General features: G+C 54.1%; 1 protein-coding gene across 4 annotated transcripts; it reads left to right on the top strand.

The window, feature by feature from the left end:
* The first annotated feature begins 405 nt into the window (after nt 1-405).
* Nucleotides 406-19,665, top strand: FGR (FGR proto-oncogene, Src family tyrosine kinase). 4 transcript variants are annotated; one of them, XM_047085692.1, is made up of 13 exons: nt 406-509; nt 8,371-8,433; nt 9,410-9,642; nt 10,135-10,237; nt 11,055-11,153; nt 14,912-15,015; nt 15,262-15,411; nt 16,115-16,270; nt 16,356-16,535; nt 17,131-17,207; nt 17,454-17,607; nt 18,652-18,783; nt 18,894-19,665. In XM_047085692.1, the coding sequence occupies exons 3-13, from the start codon at nt 9,423-9,425 to the stop codon at nt 19,100-19,102; spliced, it is 1,584 nt and encodes a 527-aa protein (XP_046941648.1). In that variant the 5' UTR covers nt 406-509; nt 8,371-8,433; nt 9,410-9,422; the 3' UTR covers nt 19,103-19,665. The 4 variants fall into 4 exon arrangements, with proteins under 4 accessions (XP_046941648.1, XP_046941650.1, XP_046941651.1 ...); XM_047085694.1 differs by having other exon boundaries at nt 9,413-9,642; XM_047085695.1 differs by lacking the exon at nt 406-509 and adding an exon at nt 6,201-7,749 and having other exon boundaries at nt 9,413-9,642.
* Nucleotides 19,666-24,598: the final 4,933 nt, after the last annotated feature.

The following is a 24,598-nucleotide window of genomic DNA, read 5'->3' on the forward strand; positions in this document are numbered from 1 at the left end:
AAAGGGGGTGGGGGGTGGGCTTCAGTGATAGAGAACAGCTGCTTCTTCACCTGGACTCCAATCAGTCTAAAAGAGCAGGTGCTTCTAGGGGGTGAAGAACTTGCTCCTTTGGAGGGGCCAGTGCTAGGGGAGGCTGTGCTACGGGGTCCGGGTCTGGGGGAGGAGCTGGGGAGCAGGGCGAGGGCTGGGAGAGCCGAACCCCGGTAACCCGGGGGAGGCGGGAAGTGGGAGCAGGCGGGCCCGGGATTTGAGGGCCCCTCCCCCCCGGGCAGCCGGCTCGGGGCTGGGGCGGGCCTGTGAGTTCTCCCCGCCGCCGCCGCCGCAGGGCTGCAATAAGAGAAGTCCGAGGCGGCTTCCTCCTCCGGGCCCAGAGCGGGCGGCGGTCTGAGGCCGGCAGCTCCCCAGCTCCCCGCCCCCGCCCCCGCCCCCCACGGCGTCGGCACTCGCGGCTGCTGGGAGCCCGGCTGGCTCTCCCGGGGTCTGTCCGAGGCGGCCTCCCCTGGGACCAGGTAGGCGGCCGTCAGGTGGGGCCGGACGGGCAGCGCGGCGCCCCGCCTCCGACCCGCCCGCGCCCTGGACGAGGCAGGCTGAACTTGAGCAGAGCTGAGCGAGCCGAGGGCCAAAGGGACCTCACCCCCCTCCCAGCCCCCCGGAGAAGGACTTGAGGAGGAAAACTGAGGAGACCTGGAGAAAGAGACTGACAAAATCTAGAGGGGGGGGGGCTGAAGGAATATTGGGGAAAGCAGACCGAAGGGACCCTCTCCCCGCCCCCCCCCAAAATGGTAGGGAAAACGGAGGGAACCTGTAGAGTGAAAGTAATAGAATTTGGAAAGGGGGCTGAGTCAGGGCAGAGGGACTAAGGGGACTCTCCCAACAGGGGCTGGGGGATAAACTGAGGGGACCTTGAAAGTGAGGAACTGGGAAGAAGCTGGAGGGTCTGGAAGCGGGGAACTGGGGGTGGGGGAGGGTGCTGGGAGGACCAGGTGAGAGTTTGCTGGAGGAGGTCAAGGAGAACCGTTTCTGGAGAATGCACAATGTGGGGCACAATTCTGGGGGTCCAGGAAGTCCCCCTATCCCAAATCAGCAGAAGTCGGGGGTGAGGCCTGCAGCCCAGAGGGCGGGGAGGCAGCCGAAATCGCAGCCCCCTAAACTTTCCCGCCCCCGGCACTGGTGGGAGGGTCCCGGACGACTAGGGGACTCCTCCGAGGCGCTAGAGGCGTGGGTCCCGGCTTCCTGGGGAAGTCCCCGCCCTCAGCAGGGATGGGCCCCTCTGGGTGCCCCCTGCTCACCCCCCCCGCCCCCCCCCCCCAGTGGCGGTCTCGGTCCGCGTTCCCCTCGGGATCCGGGAATTGCTGGCAGCCCCGACGGAAATCCTGCTTTTGACCGCGATTGCCCGGAGGGGCTGTCTCCGTAGCAACCAGAGGGTGGAGAGGGAGAGACCAGCGCTTGGCTGCTGTTGGGCGCGTTGCCCACGCAGTCCCCTTTGGTACCCCCTCCGCCCCCATTTTGGGTCCTCAGTCAGGGGCAGGCTTCTGGACAGAGGAGTAAGGCAATGATGCTAAGTGTTCAGACATTCTGGGGTGAGGATCTGCAGTCGGGGGGAACTGAGCCAGACTGGGCTCTTGATTGCTGTCTGACTTTGGGCCAGTTACAGGGCTTCACTGGGCCTCGTTTTCCTCATTTGAATTATGGGGGGCGGGGAATGACCTCTGCCCCCACTCAGCCCCCATCCCCCCATCCATCCCAAGTCCCCAGAATCAGGTGCAGAATGCAGTTTTTGCACAGTGTCCTTAGAGGGGTTATGAATTATTACTGACCTAGGGGGATGCTTTCCTTCACCTTCTCAAAAGCATGGAGGGGGTACGGAAAGCCTGACAGGGTCTCCGGGAGCAGCACACAAGTGACATCTAGTAAATAAATGTTTATGGATCTGTTGAAGCCCCATACTGGGAAAGTGAGCAGGTTTGAGGTTCGGTCCCCCGACCCCTATGATGCCACCCCCAGTGACCCCTGAGCCTTTAGGCATCCTTCCATCTGTGGGGCCGTGGAAAAGCAGGGCTCTGTTCTCACTTTACAGACAGGAAGATGGAGCTTCAGCAGTGAAAGACTGACAGGGCCAGCAGTAGGGATTCGAATCCAGGGCCTCTTGTCCCTGACGTGGTGAAGGAAGTAGCCAGAGCTGAGGCCTCGGTTCCCCCCCTCACTCCTACTAAATCCCCTGCAGCCCTGTGGAGAGGGGAGTGGGTGACTGGGGAATGGTGGAAGATGGTGTGGTGTTCCTGGGCTGCATGGCTCGTTCCTGCTCCCCAGTGGGCCCGAAGCTGTGAGCGAGGTGTCAGGATGTTTGTGAGTATGGTTTGGACTTTGAATGTGCATGAGCCTGTGAGCATACGTGTGGGTGTTAGGGTGTTCTCTACAGCCACCTGGGGCTAATGTGGCAAAGGAAGTGGCCAGACCTTGGGAGGCTGGGTAGGGGGGGACCTCAGAGCTGGGGAAAGAGAAGCCAGGACCCCTTGTGCACCAAGCAGACCAGCAGGCCAGCAGACCCCCTAGTTTAAGGGTTTGGGCTGGTTTAAGGTGGAACCAGGAAGGAGGCTTCCTGTCTGGAAGACAGCATGAACCTGAACCACCCATGGCTCCCATCTCCCCAAAACCTTGAATCCCTAAAGACCCTTATTTTAGAAGCTGGTGGGTGACTTTTCAGCAATAGATGAGAAACTACCATTACCCACACACATGGAGAAAATTCAGCTGACACATTTAGGATCATGTGGAGTAAGAGCAGTATGACAAAGATAGGCCCCCTCCTCCACATCCACCCCCCCCCGCCCCCTCCACCTGGCTCTACCAGGTGATAGAGTCTGACTGAGGTATGTCTTCTTAGGCCCTGGGGGTTCAGAGGTAGGGGGTTGTTAAGGCCTCAAGAAAGGAGGTGTGGGATGGTTAGAGGTTCAATGAGAGCCAAGGCCTCAGTGAAAAAGATGGGGGTTAGTAAGGACCCTGGAGTTCAGTGAGGGGGGGCAGGGCCTTGGCAGGTGAGAGACGGAAGCCTTCAGGAGGGTCAGGTCTTGGTGAGGGGATGGGGTTCAGTGGGGCCAAGACTTGTGTCCTGCCCCTGGCTGGCCCAGAGCCCTGAAGGGTAGCCGGAACTCTTGCAGGATGGTGGTTTCCGGCCGCTGCCCAAAGTCCCAGTTCCCTCTTTCTGAAATCCCCCCCCCCATTTGACTGAACCAGCCCAGCCCTCCCACCTCACCCTGGGAACTTCTCTTTCTTCTCCACCCTTGCCTGCTCCACCTCCCTGGGCCCTGGAGGGGCTTCCTCAAGGGAAAGGAGCGGAAGTGAAAGTTCACTGAGCACCAGCTGTGCGCCTGGTGCTTTCACAGTTGATCCTCAGAAGCAACCCCACGAGGTAGAGATTTATATTCCTATTTTCTAGGCAAAGAAACTACAGCTCAGAGAGGTGAACCAACTTCCCCAATGTCTCGAGCCAGTTGTCAGGCTGTGTAGAATTCAGCTTAAATCTGTTTCCAGGTCCCACTTGGATACTTGGCAGGGGTTGGGGGGGGGTGGGAGGGGTGGGGGGAACAGGACATCCTGTGTCTACATCAAAGCCCTGACATGGCTTGGAGAAGTGTGGACCTCAAGAGAGGGTGGGTGGGCCCGGGGCTCCTGTGTCCAGGAGTAGGGCTAGGCTGGAGGCAGGCTCCCTGCTGCGTGGCCAGCTGCCATATGGCAGGGGTGGTATGTTCAGTTGGCCAGGGGCTAGAAATATGACGTATACGAGTCAGGGACAGCATGACCTCCTGCACAGGCTCTGAAGAATGCAGCCACGGTGTGAACTCAACTCTGGACCTGAATTAATGGTCCTGGCTTTGAATCCCCTGTGTGGCTGTTTGACCTTGAGCAAGTCACTTCCCCCCCTACACACTAGAGGGGGATGAACTGATAAATGGTCTCTGGGGGGCCTTCTAGCTTTGCTGCTTGTGGTTTTCAGCCTCACTTGACCACTGCACATTGGTCAAGAGCCACATCTCTTCAAGCCTTCCGAATAACTGCACGGATGCAAAAACTGAGGCTCAGAGGGGCTTATATCATTCATCCAAGGTCCCAGAGCTAATAACATAAAGAACAGGGACGCCTGGCTTGCTCAGTTGATACAGCATGTGACTCTTGATCTGGGGGTTGTGGGATCAAGCACCATGTTGGGCATAGAGCTTACATTGAAAAAAAAAAAAAAAGCAAAAGAACAGAGTCGGGTAAGGCCACACAGAGGGAGGTGTTGAAGGCAGGAACACCTTGGTCTAGGAATAGACCTCAGCTCTGGTACCCACAACCTGATTTTGACACAGATGTGGCTATAGACACTCCTGTCGACCAGCTGTTTAAGGGGCATACTCATAAACCGACCCGAGTTCCTGCGGTGGCCAGAATGCTTGTGGCCCCTCTCTGAGCTGCTGGCTCCCTTTCTGGTGTTAGCAGGCAGCCAGTTCAGCTCTGAGAAGAGAAAAGCCTGGGTTCAGATTCTACGGCTGTGAAAATCACGACTGTCCGAGAGAACCTGGGCTTCGCCTCTCTGGGCTGTAGTGAGGACTTAGAACGTGTAGCACAGGGCCCAGCACATTGTAGGTGCTCATTAAGGGACACACATTATTGCTTCTACCAGGGCTACAAAATGGAACGGTGCCTACAGTGGAATTAGAGCCAAATCGATTGGGGTTGCATTTTAGTCTCCCTTTACTTACTGTGTAATCTTGAGGAAGTTACTAAACATCTCTGTGACTCAGTTTGCTTATCTGTAAAATGGGGGTAGTAATAAAACCTACTTCCTCAGGTAACCAAATGAGATCATGCATGGGAATTGCTTGGCACAATGCCAGGCGCTGAGTAAGTGTTTAATCAATTGGACATTTTAAAGCATAATCATTATTAGCCAGACTTCGAGGAAGTCAAATACCCTTGGCTTTGCACCAGTTAGGATCTGCGGGAGAGTCCTAGGGGCTGTCCGTATGCAGATACCCAAGCACGGAGGACCCAACCTGCTTCCTCTGCCTCTTTCCCTCTGCCTTGGAATCTTTCGTTCTCGGTCTTTCTCTTCATTCCTACCTTTCGCTTTTTCTGTCTCTGGCTGTCTGTTATCTTTCTATTTCTCATTTCTATCTCTCTTTGTCTCTTTCTTTCTTGCTGTCAGCCGGCTGCTGGAGCCAGCTAGGACTGGCTCTGGGGAGCTGACTGTGTGAGTCTCTTCCCAGCCCAGTGTTCAGGAAGTCACCTCGGCTACTCGAAATCAGCCATGGTGGGAATATTTATACCATGGAAATCAGCAAATGCTACAAATCAGGACCTTTTGTTTTTCCTTTTGAGATCAGTGTACCAGCACACTGCACTGTTTCTGTCTGTGCCTGTCTTTCTCCTTGTCTCTCTGTATCTCTCAGTCTCTGTCTCTGCCTTCTCTTTCTTGGTTTCCCCCATTTCTTTCTTTCCTCTGACAAAGCTTCCTGAGTGAGGGCACATCCAGTGTGGCCCCCTCAATGCCTTGGGCCGTGCAGATGCCAAACCCTTGCCCCGCCCCCTCACCTCACCTCCCCCAAACCCCTTGGCAAACTGGTGCCCAGAGAGCCATGCCTGGCCCTGGGCTTCAGTCCCCATCGGGGAGTTCCAAGTCCTGAGAGCTGTTCCTCATTGCCTGCGCCCTTCACTGTCACGTCTTCCTCAGCCCACACAGCCCTCTGCCTCTTTCTAGAGGCTGACGGTTCCTAAACCACCCCTCCCACCCCATTCTAGTCATGCAGAATTTGGGGCTCCCATTAGGCTGATTTAAAAATGTTGTGGTAGGGGGTACCTGGGTGGCTCAGTCGGTGAAGCATCCAACTTCGGCTCAGGTCATGATCTCAATGTTCGCGAGTTCAAGCCCCACGTCGGGCTCTGTGCTGACAGCTCAGAGCCTGGAGCCTGCTTCAGATTCTGTGTCTCCCTCTCTCTCTGCCCCTACCCTGCTCACACTCTGTCTCTCTCTCTCTCTCTCTCTGTCTCAAAAATAAACATTAAAAATCTTTTTTAAGTTTTCAAAAATAAAATAAAATAAAATAAAATAAAATAAAATAAAATAAAATAAAATAAAATAAAAACGTTGCGGTAGGGCGCCTGGCTGCCTCAGTCAGTGGAGCATGTGACTCTTGATTCCGGGGCTGTAAGTTTGAGCCCCCCATTGGGTGTAGAGCCTCCTTAAAAAAAAAGAATTAAACAAAATAAAAATAAAAATGTTGTGGTAATATTTATCTGGGCATTGTCGGAAGTGGCAACCTTGTATCTATGTGGGGACCCAAGAGGTTGTGCGCGCTCTGTGTGGGTCTGTGACTGGGGAGAGGGGTCTGCAGATCTGTGTCCCTCTGGGGGCTCCGTGCATCTGTGCGTGCTTGCACGATTGGCTGTAATTATCCGTGTCTGTGACCAGGCAACGGAGAGAGGTGGTTCAGATGCTGGAGCCCAATGTCAGGATTCATCCTGTTGTGTGACCTTGGGCCCAAACTCTCTGTGCGTCGGTTGCCTTATTGATATTAGTAGTATCTCGTGGTGGTGTTATGAGAATAAAACGCGGGGATATACGTAAAGTGTTTAACGCGGTGGCTGGTGCATAGTGAGGGCTGTAAACTCTGGGTACGCCGTTCTTGTGGAGAGGCTGTGTGTATGGCTGTGTGCGCGTGCGTAGATGGGTGAGGGCCGGAGGTGTGTGTACGTGGGGAGTGGGTATCCTTGAAGAGGTATGTGTGGAGAAGAGCTCAGAGTCTCTGTGAGGTGCTGTGTGTAGGCGAGGTAATGTGCGCGTCCAAGAATGTGTCAGGAGGGCTGTGTGAATCTGGGCGTAGGCCCCGTGTGCCATTTGAGACGTGTGTGTGTCTTCCTGTGAGAAGACCTCCATTCTCACCCTGCAACCTTTGTCTTCATCTTGTCCCCATCTGTCCCCTCAGTGCCTGAAATCCTTTCCCTCCCTGGGCCCTGGGTGGCCTCACCCTCTACCTGTATTCTCTCCCCAGCTCTGACCAGCCTTCAGTGTCCTGGGGCCTTTCAGACACAGTGGTTGCGCCCCAGGGGAGGGGTCCCGAGGGGAAGATCCGCAGCAATGGCTTAGTGAGCACGGGCTATTTTAGGGCTCTTACCACAGCCCGCCTTCGCAGTTCACCAGATGGGTGTCCCTCCCCTACACACGCAGGAGAACAGTTACGGTGAAGAGTGAGAGGTGCTGGTAGGTCTAGAGTGGGGGTCGGGGCACTGATGTGACAGAGCCATCGGCTAGGCAGCTGGATCTGGTGGAGCCAGGAAGCCTTCCTGGAAGAGGTGAGTGTGCTCAGTAGTAGGAGGGGCAGGATCCAGAGAGAAGAGGAGGAGGCTATCCATAAGGGAACTGGACTTAGGGGTCAAGAAAGGCAAGACGAGGGCACCCGTCACGAAGGTCCTCAGCCCCTCTGGGAGAAATCAGGGTTCACTGGGTTGGCCCCACCCTACAACTGTCCATTCCTCTCACATCTTAGGAAACCGAGCCCTCTCCCCAGCAGTTCCTCTCTAAGTGTTGCAATGGCAGCGTTTCTGGCGGGGCGTGGGGAGCCCTTGCTCAATGATCTGCCGGCCCTGTTGCTCAGAGGACATAGCTACCGGGAAAGCCTTGGCTTGTTTCGGGGCTCCCCAAGGGATCCTGGTGGCCCTGGCTTGTGACCTGGGCCTTTTTTGACGTGGGGGTAGGAACCAGCTCTGGAGGTAGGTGTCCCCCTTCAGTCTGCCACCAGACGTAACCCTGGGGCTGCTGGGGGTTTACGGAGCCCGGGGTGGGCGCGGGGGCATCGTGCAGAGGAAGGGCCAGGGACTGGGGGCCTATGAGTGAGAGAGCACCGCTCGGTAGAAATCCAATGAGAGGGACCAGTCTAGCGCAAAAATATGAGCATCTGACTCCGAGTCTGTCAACCCGAGAGGCAGCCTGTGTGCCTTTGCGCGTGTGCGCGCGTGTGTGTGTGTCCACGCGCGAGAGCTTGGGCTCGTGTGAGAGCTGGTTCGTGTGAGTGTGTTGGTGTTGGCGGGCACGCCCACGCAAGTGTGTGCGGTGGGTGTTGGTGTGTGACTCTGTGCCGGGGCGTGTTACTGTCCGTGTTGGTGAGCCGGTGTGTCAGGTGGATGTGAGTGTGAGAGAGTTGGTGTGGGTGATGTGTCCTGCGTTAGGGTGGATGTGTCAGCTTGCCAGGGGCGGCAGGAAGGAAAATGAAGGCAGAAGTCATGCCGGGACAGAGCCCAGGCCTGGCTTCCCGAAGAGGGCAAATCGGGCAGCTGGCTTCCAAGAACCTTGGCCGAGCCTCCGTCTTCCACGTCCTTCTCTCTCGCCCTCAGGTCTCTGGCCCCTCCCGAGGACCATGCCGCAGCCCCACTGACCCAGGAGTAGGGGCCTGAGGGGTGAGTGGGGAGAGCGGGGACTGAGGGCTTTCAGGGTCAGGAAAAGGGGTGGGGTGGCCTTCCCGAGCCCCACAACCCATCACAGCCCCCTCCTCCTATGTGGGCCCTGTTGCTAGGTAACAGATGGGGGAACCATAAAGAGGCAGCCTGAGAGGCCAGAGGCTGGACCCACAACAGGAAATGGCCTTGATCCCCCTCCGCAGGGAATCTCCAGGTGCAGACACACAGAGCCCTCACACAGGGCTCACACGCAAATACGCCTGGACACGTAGACATGCACATACCCAGAGGGAGACACACATATACACCCAGAGACATCCAGACCTACTTACACACACACACGGACACACACAGACAGGCATATATGCTCCCGCGCAGGGCTCTACACCTGGTCATGACACACAGACACGGAGGCACCTACTCACACAGACCACCTGCATGCACGGAGAGATACACACACACGCACACGCACACACTTGCACAGAAGCACGTACATACGTGTGCAACTGATGAGACATGAACACACCCGGAGCCATCACATGCACAGACACGCGCCCACACTCATACCTGCACAGACACACACTCACAAGAGGCTGCACAAACACATATAGACACACACCCACAAATGTGTGTAGTCACAAATACTTAGAGACGCACAAAAGACGCACATGCACCAGCACTCTGAAGAGTGTCACAAAACCACAACACGTTGATGGAACAGGAGGCAAAAATAAATGAATCAACCCAGCAGCGTCCCAAAGCAGCGCATTGAGGGTATACATTCTCTCTCCGAACAAAGCAGCGGGGAGATAGACCCAAAGGTAGCCCTGCCCCACCTTCACCCCTCACTAGGGGGGGACCCGGAGAGGGGAAACTGCATGCCTGCGTGAGTGTGCGTGTGCACGGGTGCACGCGTGTGTGCATAGGGCAGCACGTCCGGCAGGGGCCCCAGAGTGAGGCATGCCCCATTCTGTAGCAGGGCACCTGGAATGGGCTGTGTGTTCTGCAAGAAGTTGGAGCCGGGGACCAAGGAGGATGTTGGCCTGCAAGGGGACTTCAGGGGCAGTGGGGCTGTGGACCACTACGGCCCTGACCCTACTCAGGCCCGGCCTGTGTCCTCCTTTGTCCATATCCCCAACTACAACAACTTCCCCACTCAGTCCACCAGCACCCCCTTCCTCGATGGGGGCGTCATCAGGGGCATCTCAGGTGAGTCCGGTGGGTGGGAGGCAGGCGCTGCCTGGATCCTGGGAAAACCTGGGGGAAAGGGAGACGTCTTTAGGAGCCTCCAGTGTGACGTGGGAAACACGGCCCGGCTTTCAGAGCACAGTCTGAGAGGGAGAGTGTACAGGCCTACCTTCAGAAACCCAGTTTCAAGGGTAGACATAGCTCTGTTCCCATCTGAGAGAGGGACCCTGATGACGGACCCAAGTGGGAAGTCTTGGCGGGGAAGAGGAGTGGGTGACTTGGGAACTCCCCAGGGCGGGTGGGATGGGCTTGAGGGCATGTGTCCTGAATCCACGCAGAGCCAAGCTGTGAGGCCCAAATCAGAAATCCACTGGACTCCAAAGGCCTTTGGAACCAGTCACTGCAGCAGTGGGGAGGCATAGAGCCTGTGTGAGGAACAGGATTCTGGGGGTGCAGTCACCTTGGAGTCCCCTGTCCCATGCCCTACTCTGCTGAGTAGCCCTGACTCTGCAGGGGCTGGGGTGACCCTGTTCACCGCTCTGTATGACTATGAGGCCCGGACAGAGGATGACCTCACCTTCACCAAGGGTGAGAAGTTCCACATCCTGAATAACACGTAAGTAACCAGGTCCCCCAGCTCAGGACATGGCCTGGGCTGGGAACACGACCCAGATAAGAATCCTACCTGGTCCCTCAGAAACCTCCAGCCTAGTTGGGGACACAGATACACGACAATAACAACTCTGAGTAATTGCTGCTATGTAGGGGGAGCATGGGAACATAGGGGCACAGAAAGAACACTATATGCGGTCTCCAGGATAGTAGTGATCAGGGCAGGCTTCCTGGAGGAGGTGATTGCTAAGGTGAGACTAGAAAAAATGAATAGATGTTGAGGGAAGAGGTGAGAAAAGAGGAAGAGAGAGTGAGAGAGAACGAGAATCCGTGATGACTTCTGGAAACCACCCGGTGGTTCAGTCTAGGTGGATTATAAAGTACGAGGTGTAGAATGGAGAGAGCAGAAGCTAGAGAAGTGGGTGGAAACAGATTCTGCAGTGCTTTTTAAGCCATGTTGAAGAATCTGGATTTTATCCAGAAGGAAATATGCAGTCATTGGGGGTGGTTGAGGATTTTTCAGTGGGTAAGTGACCGAATTAGCTGTCCACTGCCTACCCAAACCCCAGCCCAGCTGAGGAGCCAGAGGAGAATGCCAGGAGTCCTACGTGTCCCCAGACATGTTGCTTCTGTAGGGAGAAGTCTCTGGGGCAGCTGCAGTGGCTGAGGGCAGAGCAGACAAAAGCCCTGGGGTGTGTGTGTGTCCACAGTGAGGGGCTGGCAGGGCTAGTCTCCACCTGACCTTTTGCACGGCCCTGCCTGGCCCCAGGGTGCTCCAGGGGGCCGGGTTGCCACTGACAGCCTGTGTCCTGTGCCTGCAGTGAGGGTGACTGGTGGGAAGCTCGGTCTCTCAGCTCTGGACAAACTGGCTACATTCCCAGCAACTACGTGGCCCCTGTGGACTCCATCCAGGCTGAAGAGTGAGTAGGGTGTGTGTGTGGGGGGGGGGGTGGCTATCCCTATGGACAGGACAGGACCCTGGAGTCCAAGGCCACCTCTGAGCCACAGCCCCACTCTGAGCCTATCTTCTTATTTACAATTCTGTGAGGTCATTTTGTGAATAAGAGAACAGCGATGATAATGACAGTAAACAATATTTATGTAGCACGTACCATGTTCTGGGCCCTCGTCAAAGTGCTTTCTGTCTATTAACAGAGTTAGGAACTAATCTTATCCTGTTTTATGAATGAGGCAACTGAGGCACAGAGAAATCAAATATCCTGCCCAAGTTCACATGGCTAGTAAGTAGGTGGAGTTGGTATTTGAACCCAGATAGTCTGACTGCATTTGCTAAGCATTCTCCATATTGACTCTCCGTGATAACAACAGGACACGCGCTTTAAAAAATTGTAAAACACTGAACAATTGCAAGGGGACACTACTTAGAATTAATTCTGTTAAGGAGGCAGGGGTCGCCTGGGTGGCGCAGTCGGTTAAGCGTCCGACTTCAGCCAGGTCACGATCTCACGGTCCGTGAGTTCGAGCCCCGCGTCAGGCTCTGGGCTGATTGCTCAGAGCCTGGAGCCTGTTTCCGATTCTGTGTCTCCCTCTCTCTCTGCCCCTCCCCAATTCATGCTCTGTCTCTCTCTGTCCCAAAAATAAATAAAAACGTTGAAAAAAAAAATTTTTTTTTTAAATAAAAAAAAAAAGGAGGCAGGGGAGTATCATTCGTGGTGTACCATTATAACCCGAGATGTGATGACAGGTGCTTTACCGACCTTGAGGCATTTAATTCTCACAAGTACACATTTGATATTATTATTGTCCCCATTTTACAGATGAGAAAACTGAGGCTCGTAAAAACTTTTTATCTATGTGCACCTATATATACATATATGGGAAAAGAAAAGATTGGAGAGACCAGGACTTGGTGACTAATTTGACATTGGGTGATGGGGAGTGGGAAGAATCAAGGATGGCCCAAAGTCTTCTTGAGGAACCGAGTGGGTGAGGGTGCCATTTGCTAAAGTGGGGAACATGGGAGCGGGTATAGGTACCTGGGTTCTGGGGGTGGGGGACTCGTTGGGGTGAGATTCGTAGAGAGGAACAGCCAGGTGGAGGACCCTGCCAGGAGTTGGATTAGGCTGTGCTTTGTAGGAGAGGGCCCCCGCCCAGGCCAAGCCAGGCTGCTGAATTAGCCCAGAGGAAGGGGTATCTTTTCCTAGTTGGCATTAAGGCTCTTCGTTTGCTGTGGCCCTTGCAGAGGCACAGCTGGGCCGGGGTGGAAATCTGGGGCTCTTCAGGATGGAGGTGACAATTAAAGCTGCATAGGAGGGTGAAGGAAGAGACGGAGAGTGGGAAAGAGGTTGGCCCTGGGACCCAACTTTGGAGAAAGCTGCCTTAAAGGAGAAGTTGCTGTTGGAAAACCAGGCCAAGCCAAGTCAGAACAGCCAAGAGGGTGGAGGAAAGATTGCAGGAAACAAGAAAGGGAGTGTCAGAGGCTGCCACTGGGTTTGGCAATGGGGGTGACCTTGGTGAGGGATCTCTCTGTGTGAAGAGGGGGGCGAAGGCCAGACAGCAGGGCCTGGTAGGGAGTAGGAGGTGAGGAAGCAGAGACCCAAGTGTGAAGTGCTTTATCAAGTGAAGGGGAGGTGAGAGATATAACAGAATGTTGATGGCAAGTTAGGGCTTAGAACAGTTTTGGGGGGAAGGAAGAAACATGGGCATATGTAGAGGTTGGTGGGATGGAGAGGCTTCATGTGGGGGCTGGCTGGTAGGGGAGAGATGTCTCTGAGCAGAGGGGAGTAGATGGGGCCCAGAGCTCGGGGAGGAGTGAGGCCTCATCTGGGCGAAGTGGTAGGAGTCATGGAGGACAGAACGGGTGATGATGCAGAAGGTAGGAGGTTTGGGGGGTTCACGCTTGTGTCCACACCCTCAAAGCAGTGTCACGAAGCTCTGAGCTCACTCACTACAGTGTCATGGTTAAGAGCAGTGCTGTGGTTAAGAGTGCAGGCTCTTGAGCAGACAGCTTGGGTTCCTATTCTGGCAACACAGCTGAAGAGCGTGTGGCCTTGGGTGAGTTGCTTAACCACTAGGTATCTCAATTTCCTCATCTGTCTAATGGTGTGTGTGTGTGTGTGTGTGTGTGTGTAACAAAAGTACCTACCTCATAATGTTATAAGAATTAAATGGGGGAGCCTGGGTGGCTCAGTCAGTTAAGCGTCCAGCTCTTGGTTTCGGCTCAGGTCATGATCTCACAGTTCGTGGGTTCGAGTCCCACGTCAGGCCCTGTGCTGACAGCTGAGAGCCTGGAGCCTGCTTCGGATTCAGTGTCTCCCTCTCTCTCTGCCCCTCCCCTGCTCGCACTCTGTCTCTCTCACTCTCTCTCAAAAATAAAATGAACATTTTTTAAAAACTGCAGTTTGGGGTGCATCCGGGTGGCTCAGTCGGTTAAGCTTCCAGCTCTTGACTTCATGATCTCAAGGTTCATGGGTTCAAGTCCTATGTCAGGTTCTGCACTGACAGCGCAGAACCTGCTTGGGATTCTGTCTCCTCTCTCTGCCCCTCCCCCACTTGTGTGCTCTGTTTATTTTTTTCTCTCTCAAAATAAATAAAGTTTAAAATTTTCTTTCCAATTGTTTATTTTTGACACAGAGAGACGGGGAGAGAGAGAGGAGGGGGAAGGGGGGCGCGGACAGAGGATGCGAAGCAGGCTCTAAACTCATAGGAGCAAGCCCAATGTAGGGCTTGAACTCATGAACTGTGAGATCATGACTTGAGCTGAAGTCAGACACTCAACTGACTGAGCCACCCACGTGCCCCCGCCAATTTTTTTTTTTTTAAGCTATCATTTGGTCCCAGGAAGAATATCCAAGAGAGAGCAGGAATGCTTGGGCCTGAGGTTGAAGTTGAGACTTAGAAGAACATCCAAATTTAAAATTTTTTATTTTGTTTTTACATTTTTATTTATTTTTGATAGGCAGAGAGAGACAGAGCACAAGTGGGGGAGGGGCAGAGAGAGAGAGGGAGACACAGAATCGGAAGCAGGCTCCAGGCTCCGAGCTGTCAGCGCAGAGCCCGACGCGGGGCTCGAACTCACAAACCGTGAGATCATGACCTGAGCTGAAGTCGACGCTTAACCAACTGAGCCACCCAGGCGCCCCAAGAATATCCAAATTTAAGAATGTGGAGGAAAAGCAGCAGTCAGAAAGAGGGGAAGAAAAGCAGGAGTGGCTGTCGTGTGGAAGTCACAGGAGGAAAGGGTTTGGGGGTAGGGAGGAGTGTGGGAAGAAGGATCTGAGAGATTGCCTGGGTAGTGAGAAAAGAACTAGGCTGGGCAGGTAGACTTATCAGCCAGTCCTATGGACAGATCACTTCCTCTCTCTGAGCCTCAAGTTCCTCATCTGCAAAATGAGCCCCTAGAGGATCAGTAGTGAGATACATTAAGGGACTGGTGGCACCCTGATGAGGTCACGGACGACTGGGGTCCTCGCGATTTTAATTGAAGAGAAACCCAGAGAATGAGGAGAAGCCTAACCTTTATTGGGCACTCCTGTGAGCCAAGAATTCGACATTCCTGTCTCCATGCTCCTCATGACCAGGCTGCAAAGCAGGTGTATGAGCCCCGTTTCATGGGTGAGGAGCTGGAATCTTGGCTCCTGAGGTGGCTTTTCCCCACAGGAGGCCGAGTTGGGGGTTGAACTGGGTGGATCTGCCTCTTTCTGGCCCTTCCCAACAGGTGGTACTTTGGAAAGATCGGGAGGAAAGATGCGGAGAGGCAGCTGCTCTCCCCGGGGAACGCCCGGGGGGCCTTCCTCGTTCGTGAGAGTGAGACTACCAAAGGTAGGATCCTGGGAAGGGGCAACTGGGAAGCCGGGCTATTATGGTGGGGCTAGGAGAAGTGGCGAGAGGCTTGGGTCAAGGCCCAGGGCCCAGACTGGGACAGGGATGGGGGGGCAGAGATAAGACTGGGACCGGGTTCAAGGGATGTGGCCATCCACATTCCTAGTCCTCAGGCATTTGAGCCTCTCAGGCTCCCGGATCAGGAGTGGGGAGGAGAGCAGGCTTGAAGGTGACCCTTTCCCACAGGTGCCTACTCCCTGTCCATCCGAGATTGGGACGAGGCCAGAGGCGACCATGTGAAGCATTACAAAATCCGCAAGCTGGACACGGGTGGCTATTACATCACCACACGGGCCCAGTTCAACTCAGTGCAGGAGCTGGTGCAGCACTACGTTGGTGAGGCTGGCCCTCAGGGCTGGTGTGTGCTTCGGATCCCTGAACCAACCCGCTGAGAATTAGGCCCAGAGAAGGAAAGGGGCTCCCAAAGCAGTAGTGCCTGGGGCAGAACTGGAACCCCAGTTTCTGGGTTTCCAGCCCAGGATCCTGCTCTGTAGGATTCCAGAGGAAACAGGGGTGAGGCTGTCCACGTCCAAAGGGTGCCCCCTAATGTCCGAGCTGGGTAGGAGGCTGAACAGGCCTGACTTGCAGGATGGGCTGATGGGTTGAGAAGAAGCTGGGAATCAATGCTCAGGTTTCTGCTTTGGTTGATTAGGCCAAAGACGAGGTCCATGGAAGGGTGAAGGCCTCATGTCCACATCTTTGTCTGGAATCCCTGACTCCATTTCTACCTGTTAGAATCCCACCTTAACCTTGGAGGCCCAGCTGGAGGCCACCTCCTATGGGAAGGACACCCCCACCCCCACCCCGTCCCTGCAGGGATCATCTCTCCCTCTTGGTGCCACCTCCTTCCTTGGACAGGAACATGTTCACCTACTCAGTGGGTCAGGTTGTCTTCTGCCCCAGCCTGTGACCTCACCTGTGGCCTAGTTCCTTTCCACTGATCTCAGAGGGGGTTGGGGGGAGCCTGGGATGGGATGAGGAATGTGTGGGGCATCCTGGCCTGCCTGTGACCCTCAACACCCCCCACCCCACTCCTCAGAGGTGAACGATGGGCTATGCCACCTGCTCACAGCGGCCTGCACCACCATGAAGCCGCAGACAATGGGCCTGGCCAAGGACGCCTGGGAGATCAGCCGCAGCTCCATCACGCTCCAGCGCCGGCTAGGCACCGGCTGCTTCGGAGACGTGTGGCTGGGTACGCAGGTCCCGAGGTCCCGGGGGCTGGGCGAGGGCTTGGGATGTCGGCGAGCCGGTGCTGACGAACCGCGGCCACCTGGCAGGCATGTGGAATGGCAGCACGAAGGTGGCGGTGAAGACGCTGAAGCCGGGAACCATGTCCCCGAAGGCCTTCCTGGAGGAGGCGCAGATCATGAAGCTGCTGCGGCACGACAAGCTGGTGCAGCTGTACGCCGTGGTGTCGGAGGAGCCCATCTACATCGTGACGGAGTTCATGTGCCACGGTGAGGGGCAGGGTCAGGAGGCGGAGTCTGGGAGGGCGGGATTTGGGAGGAAGTTCAAATAAGGATCTCTAGGGGAGGGTCCTGAGTGGCGATCTGTGACGCGACGGGACAGGGGACTCGGTAGAGTCAGAGAGCGAGGCCGGGATGGGTGAAACCCCGTGAGTGCTGGTAGTGGGGCGGGGCCAAGGTAGACTGGCCGGGGCTGAGGCTAGGTCTGGGGGGGTGGAGCCTCGGCCGCGGTGGGGGGGGGGGGGGGGGGCGGGGAGTGTCAGCTGGTGGGTGGGGCTTGGGCAAGTAAAGACCGAATCTGTGAAGAGGCGGGATCTGGGGCGTGTCTAGGGGTTCGGAGGAGGACGAGAAATGAGCTGTAGGCAGAGTCCGGGTGTCTGTGGGACCTGGGCCTGGGTGAGACCTATGAGGGATTGAGGCACCTGGCAGGATCCTGGGTGGGGACGGATCTAAGTGAGAGGGCTGGGAACGGGGCGGGGCCAAGCGCCGTGGGAAGGGATCTGGACGGGGGCGGGGCCAAGCGAGAGAAGGCTGGCCTGGAACCCGCGGTAGTCTTGCAGCTGATTTTCTGAGTTCCTTTCCTCAGGTAGCTTGCTGGAGTTCCTCAAGGACCAGGAGGGCCAGGGTTTGACACTGCCCCAGTTGGTGGACATGGCAGCCCAGGTAAAAGGCAGCAGCCCTTATCTCAGACTCCACCCCTATTAATTCTCCACAAATCCTTGTGCCCTCGAGCACCTACCCTATCCCTGGAAGTACAACCCCATCCACGGGATCATCTGTGCGACCTGAGGCAGAGCACTGCCCATCTCTGAGCCTCAGTGTCCTCATCTGGAAAGTGGGTTTTTCAAATGATCTCTCACGCAAGCCACACACAAATGTTCCCTTCTATCCATACCTTGGCCCCCCTAGGTAGCTGAGGGCATGGCCTACATGGAGCGCATGAACTATATCCACCGCGACCTGAGGGCAGCCAACATCCTTGTTGGGGAACGGCTGGTGTGCAAGATCGCTGACTTCGGGCTGGCCCGTCTCATTGAGGATAATGAGTACAACCCCCGGCAAGGTGGCCTGTCTCTCCTTACCTTCCAGGAACTCCCTACTATACCGAGGGGCTGCCGCAAGGCCCCACATACACAGGGATTCCCCCCACTCCCAGACTATCCCGGGTACTCCCATCCTGATGTAGTATAAGAGGCAACTCTTGAGTTCAAATCCCAGCTCCTCTACTTACCAGACGAGTGGCCTTGGGCAAGTCACCTAACCTCTGTGAGCTGTTTTTTCTCATCTATAAAATGAAAATATCCAGACAACAGTAAGCCAGCAGATATACACCAGGCACTGCCGTAATTCTCAAGTGAAAGGCAATAGAGTGGAACGATAGGAACTCTGTAACTAGAATGCCCAGGAACGAATCCTAGCCACTTGTAAGCTATGTGATCTGGGCAAGTTACTTAACTACTCAGTGCCTCCTTTTCCAAATCTGTACAATGTGGATAATAATAGTATCTACGTCATAGGTTTTTTGGTGAGGGTTCAGTGAGTTAATGCATGTAAATCACTTTAAAACAGTGCCTGGCAGGGGGGCCTGGCTGGTTCAGATGGAAGAACATGTGACTGTTAATTTCGGGGTCATGAGTTTGAGCCCCATGTTGGATGTAGAGATTACTTAAATAAATAAAAACTTTAAAACAAAACAAAACAAAACAAACAGCGCGGGCATGTAGTAAAGGCCATACAAGTGTTGGCTGTTACTATTAAGAGAATTATTACAATGTTTGTGAAGTACCCAATACTATACTAGATACATAGTAAGTGCTGGCTACATACCAGGTCCTTTCTGTAATGCTCAGAGACCTCTCTCTATTCAGGGCCCCCAATCCTAAACACAACATTCTCTCTCTCTCTCTCTCTCTCTCTCTCTCTCTCTCTTTAAAGTTTATTTAAACAATCTCTTCAACCAACGTGGGGCTCAAACTCATGACCCCGAGATCAAAAGTCGCCTGTTCTTCCAACTGAGCCAGCCAGGCACCCCTGCACGCCATTCTCTTAATTCAGCTGTTCCCAGGGACCCCCTCAATAACTTTCCCTTCTCTCCCAATCTCTCCAGGGGCCAAGTTCCCTATCAAGTGGACAGCCCCCGAGGCTGCTCTCTTTGGCAGATTCACCATCAAGTCAGATGTGTGGTCCTTTGGGATCCTGCTCACTGAACTCATCAGCAAGGGCCGAGTTCCCTACCCAGGTTTGCTGGGGTGGGGAGGTGGAAGGGTGGGTGGTCACGGGAAGGGCTTCCTCCCGGTTGCCTCTTCCGGAGGGGCTAGATCCCCCGACTGACAGAGCCCCACCCTGCAGGCATGAATAACCGGGAAGTGTTGGAACAGGTGGAGCATGGGTACCACATGCCATGCCCTCCGGGCTGCCCAGCGTCCCTGTACGAGGCCATGGAGCAGACCTGGCGTCTGGACCCAGAGGAGAGGCCTACCTTCGAGTACCTGCAATCCTTCCTTGAGGACTACTTCACCTCCACAGAACCCCAGTACCAGCCTGGGGATCAGACATAACCTGTTTGAGCATCCGTCACCTTTCTAGGGTACCCACCAATCCCTTCCAATCCCCAGGGCTCCGGTCCCAAAGCCCCAGGCTTAGAACCCTACAGGGTCCTAGCAGGTCAGAGCAACCTGCTTGCTCTGACACCATCGAGGCCAATCCACTCATTTTAAAGGTGGGGTAAATTGAGGCCTGGAGATCATCCCTCACTCTGGCCCCAAGCACTGTTTCCCCCCTTCCCACTTAGACCCCTACCTCTCAACTCTCTTCCCACCTCTCCTCTAACAGAAATGCTTAGACTTAGTCTAGTTATTTATAAAACTGTATATCCTTTCCCTCATTTTCCTCCTATCCCTGTTTTTTTACCCTGTCATCCCGCCCTGAATTCACCTCCAACTCAATTCTCTTGTGTCTGTATTTTGCAAAGACAGGGAAAGTCTTTCCTGCTGGGTGGACACTGTAGTCCGGGACCGGGGTCCAAGCCCAGGGTGAGGGAGAGGCTTGCTGAGGGCTCACCACCTCTCTGAATCATATGTGTGTTTATTGATTTTGTAAATAAGAAAAGTGATAATATGAATCCTTGAGCCATGAAAATCCCTTCTGTTAGGGCAAACGGTGGCCAGAGGAAGGTGAGTGTGACTGCTTTGGCTGCTGGGAGGAGGGGAAGGCGAGAGAGTGCCCTAACGCCTACTAAACACAAGGAACTCAAAGTGTGTTTTAGGATACCCAAAAGTCCTGATGTTTGTCCCCATGTGAATTTAGGACACGTTGAGAGATGGATAACAGAAGATAGGCAACTGGAGATCAAAATGTCCCCTTCATTACTGAAGTGGCTTTCCATCTGTGTGCCGTGGGTTTGCTAATTCTTTACTTGATTTCAGCAGATACACCATTCATCACAGGCACAAGAGCAGAACCTTAGGCCTCCTCTGACAGGGGCGATGGGGAAGACAGTGGACTCTCTGCAGCTCCCCAAAAAGGCACAGAAGGGAGGGGAAGGGAGAGGTCTGAGAGCCAGTCTAGCTCCTTGGATTTCACTCCAGGCATCTCTGCCTGCTAGGGGATGTTGGAGAGGTTTGAAGGCAGTTTTGTTTGTCACAGTGACTGGGGGGCTCCTACAGGCGTGTAGTGGGCAGGGATTAGGGGTGCTATACAACCCGCCACGCACCTGTGCAGTGAAGAATTGTCCCATGCCCTTGCCGCAGCTTTGAGAGACTCTGGCAGCTGATGTGCCTCCAAGTGGAAACAAAAGGAACAGGGAATAAGGGTTCCCACCTCTCCCATCAGGAAATTGTTGACCCCTAACTTACCGAGGGAAAGGATGGGGGAAAGAGTCTGGGAGCTAGGAACTGCGGCTGCGTCTGGCAAACAGTTACTAAGCATTAACTCTGGGAAGGGCCCTTTGCTAGGCACGACCCCAGGAAAACCAACATGAACAAGACCTGTCTCTGTTCCGGCGGAGATCACAGCCAGACTTGGGAGAAATCATAGTAATAATAATAACTCACTTATTAAGTGTCTGCTGCATGCCAGATGTGTTTACATCCGTCTTTTCATTTAATTCGGTTCTGAGTCTGATGCTATGATTAGCCCCCATTTACAGATGAGGAAACTGAGGCTCAGGGGTTACATGATGTACCAAGTTCACACAGGTGCACGTGACAGGACTGGGACTTGAACTCGGGTCTCATACCAAGGCCCATGATCTTTCTAGACTCTGGGCTTTGGGAAGTGATCTTATCCGCCCCAGGTAGGTATTTGGAGGCTCCTCCTCCCTCTAGATATCGGTAGAAAGATTCCCTGGAAATGCCCCCAGGTTGAGTGTCCTAAGAAAAGGGGACAAGGTGGCCAATGCAGATTGAGAGTTCCTCGTGCTCAGCCCTGTGCTAGGGACTGCTGAATGGGAGCAGTAAGATGGAGAGAGGCCAAGTGGCTGCTGAGAGGTGGTCACAGGGGCAGGACACTTAGCTCTGCACACTCAAACTCGGGCCATGGCTTCCTGAGAGCCAGTCTCTGGCTGACTAAACTCACAAGGGCCTGACGCACAAGCTGGAGGCCCAGTGATTCTGCCTGTCCTGGAGTAAGCAGATAAGAGCCCAGCTTTGCAACTTCAGTGCCTGGTGTGAATCTTGCCTCCACCACTCACTAGCTTTGTGACTTGGGCCAAGTTATTAATCTCTCCAAGCCTCAATCTCCTCACCTGTGAAATGGCAATAAAATGCCCAACTCACGTTAGTTCTCTTTGTCGCTACCATTTACGAATTATTTATTCTACACCAGGCGTCCTGCTAAGTGCGTGCTGTCATCTGATCCTCACGGCACCCCATGAGGAGGAGGCTATTGATCTTCTTCATTTTACTGATAAGGAAACTGAGGCACGGTGGAGTAAATACTTTTAAGTAGTTGAGTGGGGGCTTGAACCAGATCCTCTGACCCCAAAATTAGCGTTCGTAGCCTCAACAGTCTTCTCCTAGGACCAGAATACTCTTGTCTATCCAATGGGGCTATGCCTGGTACCTGGACACCCATTTAGTTTCAGTGAAGGCCCAGCAGGGTAGTGAACCTCCTGGAGTTTACCAGGCCCTCACTGCTCCTCAGCAGAGACCAGAGCTACCTGAGCCTGGAATCCCTGTATCTGCTGGTTCCCTGTGCCTCCCTCTGCTTCAGCCGAATGAATTCTCCTTTGCACCCCCTTTTCTGTGCATCCTTCTGTTCCCTTCAGATAGAGCACAATGCAATTGATTAGGCCTCTGTTTTCTCAATTTCAATCACATCCTCGCCCTGCCTCCCTGAGATTACAGGCGGGTCACCTTGATTGCGGGTTTCCACCGTTCACAAAACTCTTCAGTCGTTTACAAAACCATCTCTCGCCTCATTCACTCCCCCACCTGGCTCCTCTCCTCCGTGATGCTGTGTGGATTTTACTGGCTTAAGACTCAGAGGGCAATTTTATTTCCAAGTTCATGGTGGGGGAGGAGGACACCTAATTGACTAATGCCGGGTGTTTCACATGCATCATCTAATCTGATCCTCACCACGAGGTCGAGTGTGTTTATTCCCATTTTACAAAAGAGGAAATGAAGACTCCGAGTGGCTACAGCACTTGCCCAAGGTCATACAGCTGGATGGTAGAGTCAGGATTTGAGCCTTTTGACTTAAAATCTCATGCATCCTACTGTGTCATTCCCTGATTTCATGGGGCAGCATGGAAACGTATAATACTAACCCACAGTCAACTTCAGGGAGGGCATGGTGCAGCTAGGAGTCTGGAGTAACCCCACATATGCTGAGGATTATGTTCATAACAGAACTAAGTCATTTATTAATTTTGCAGACATTTACTGATGTCTCCTGTAGGCTGGTCTTGTCCAGGAGGCAGAACAGTAAATAATTACAACACTTAGGGGCAAGGTCAGTCTGGAGGCCAAGGGAGACTTCTTTGAGGATGTGAACGAGAAATCTGCTTGATGAAGCAGCCAGAGGGTGAGATCATGTCCCATGGAGGGAACAGCATGTGCAAAGGTTCAGAGGTATGGTAGAGCAAGGCCAAGTCAGGCAAGTGCAAGTAATTATGTATGGGAGGATTGAGGGTGCAGATGAGGCAGGCAGAAGAAGGTTGGAAGATCAGAGGCAAAAGGTAGGAGGGTCAGAAATCCAGAGGTATGGCCCCTGAGTTGTGAAGAGAAGCCAGAGCAGAAATCTGGGGGGGTGGCCAGGACTTACTGGGGGTGAGTGTATCCTCGATCCTATTGTTCCAGGACTGAGCTGAGTGGACTCACTATCTACTCCAGTAGTTCTCTCCCACGCCCTATTTTACACACACACACACACACACACACACACACACACACACACACACACCCCGCAGCGCCAGGTTTGTCCTGCAGTGATGTCCATACTCCCTCTCGTGTCCACTCTGGGTACTACACCTAGAGCTCCAGGAAACTTTCCCCTGGGATGGGGAGACTAGGTCCCTTCAGGACCTTCCCACCACAGGATGGGAAACAAATCACAGTTCTTGCTCTCAGAGAGCTCACAGTTTAATGATAGATGAATGGGACATACCCAGGCTGAAAATGGCAATAAAGAATGCATGGGAGAATAGTTAGGACTCAGTTGGACAGGGAGAGGTCTGGAAGGCTTCTCAGTGGAGGTGTTGCTTTGCCAGACACTTGAAAAAGGAGCGAAAGTTTGCTTGGCAAAGAAGAAAGAGAAGGGCATTCTAGACTCGACAGAATTAAGTGAGCTCAGAGGCAGGAAATGGGACCGTGCAGGGAGTTACAATTAGGGAGGTGTGACTAGAGTGTAAATTTTCAGGGGCATTAGTAGCTAAAGATGAAGATAGCCAGGTAGGCAGTGGTCATGTCTGCCAGGTGCTCAGGCTAGGATTCTAAGCCTTGGGCAATGGAACACCACAGGATTTTGAGCAGGGGAGTAACAAAGATTCGCTGTTCAGAATGAACCCTTTGGCGACCAATGCAGAGGAAGGAATGGGGGGGGGGGGGGTGCGGCAGGGGAAGAGCCAGAAGAGGGATATCCCTTCGGACACAAAGAACTACACCAGGTCACACTAATAGGAGACGACATAGCTTTGAGCAGGTCTGTGAACTGTACGTATCAATACATGTGATGTCACTTACAGACATGTCAGTGGGATCCCAGGCTGAGCACCCACGAACAATTCCATAGTGATGTACACTCAGACGCATAACTCAGGTACACAAGCCCAAGGGAAACCAAGGACACACATTAACCTCCAGACATAGGCTGACAGTGACACACACACACACACACACACACACACATGCACGTGCACGCAGTGTGGCTGTCAAGGACCCTACCCTGCCCCCTTCTGTGTCCCCCCCCCCCTCCCCCCAGCGTCCTTCATCACCTCCAGCAGGAACAAAGCTGACCTTTGCCCTCTGGCCTCTGGCCTCTCCTCCCACACCCCCTGCCCAGAGGGAGGAGCTGTTTGAAGTCTGGACTGCAGCTGGGGTTTCCTGTTGCCTGGAGGAATGTGGGAGGACTTGCAGGGGGTGGGGCTAGCCTAGGAGGAGGGATAATGGGGGCCTGGGGGCCTTAGTTCCCACTGTACCATGATAGGCGGGGCTTCCTGCTTCCATGGTCTCTTGGGCCCCGCTCTGAGCTGTTCCCATCCTGGGGAGGGGAAGACCAAGGCCATAATGGGCCTCTTGATCCTGGATCTGTGGCTCAGAGACTTAGAACAGTCCCTCAATCTCTCTTGGACTCAGTTTCTCCTTCTGTGGACTGGGCTGAACCACCCTCTAACAAGCCACACCTCCCTTGAGGTGAGCTCCAAGTCTGAGGCTAGGCCCAGAACTTCTGTCATCAGGGAAGGCAGTGCCCATCCCTACCCAAGGCTCATTTCACGCTGCCCTTCCCATGAGCCCCAACAACCAAGGGCCTGGCTCCAGACTGCTGTGACCTCTCATTTATTGTCGTTATTATTATCATGACTCAATCCCTCAGCATGCCCTTGTCAGTTTTCA

Source organism: Lynx rufus, unplaced genomic scaffold (genome assembly GCF_022079265.1).
Source record: "Lynx rufus isolate CCGP_SWC_20201006 ecotype Redwood Valley unplaced genomic scaffold, mLynRuf1.p SCAF_2, whole genome shotgun sequence".
NCBI lineage: Eukaryota > Metazoa > Chordata > Mammalia > Carnivora > Felidae > Lynx > Lynx rufus.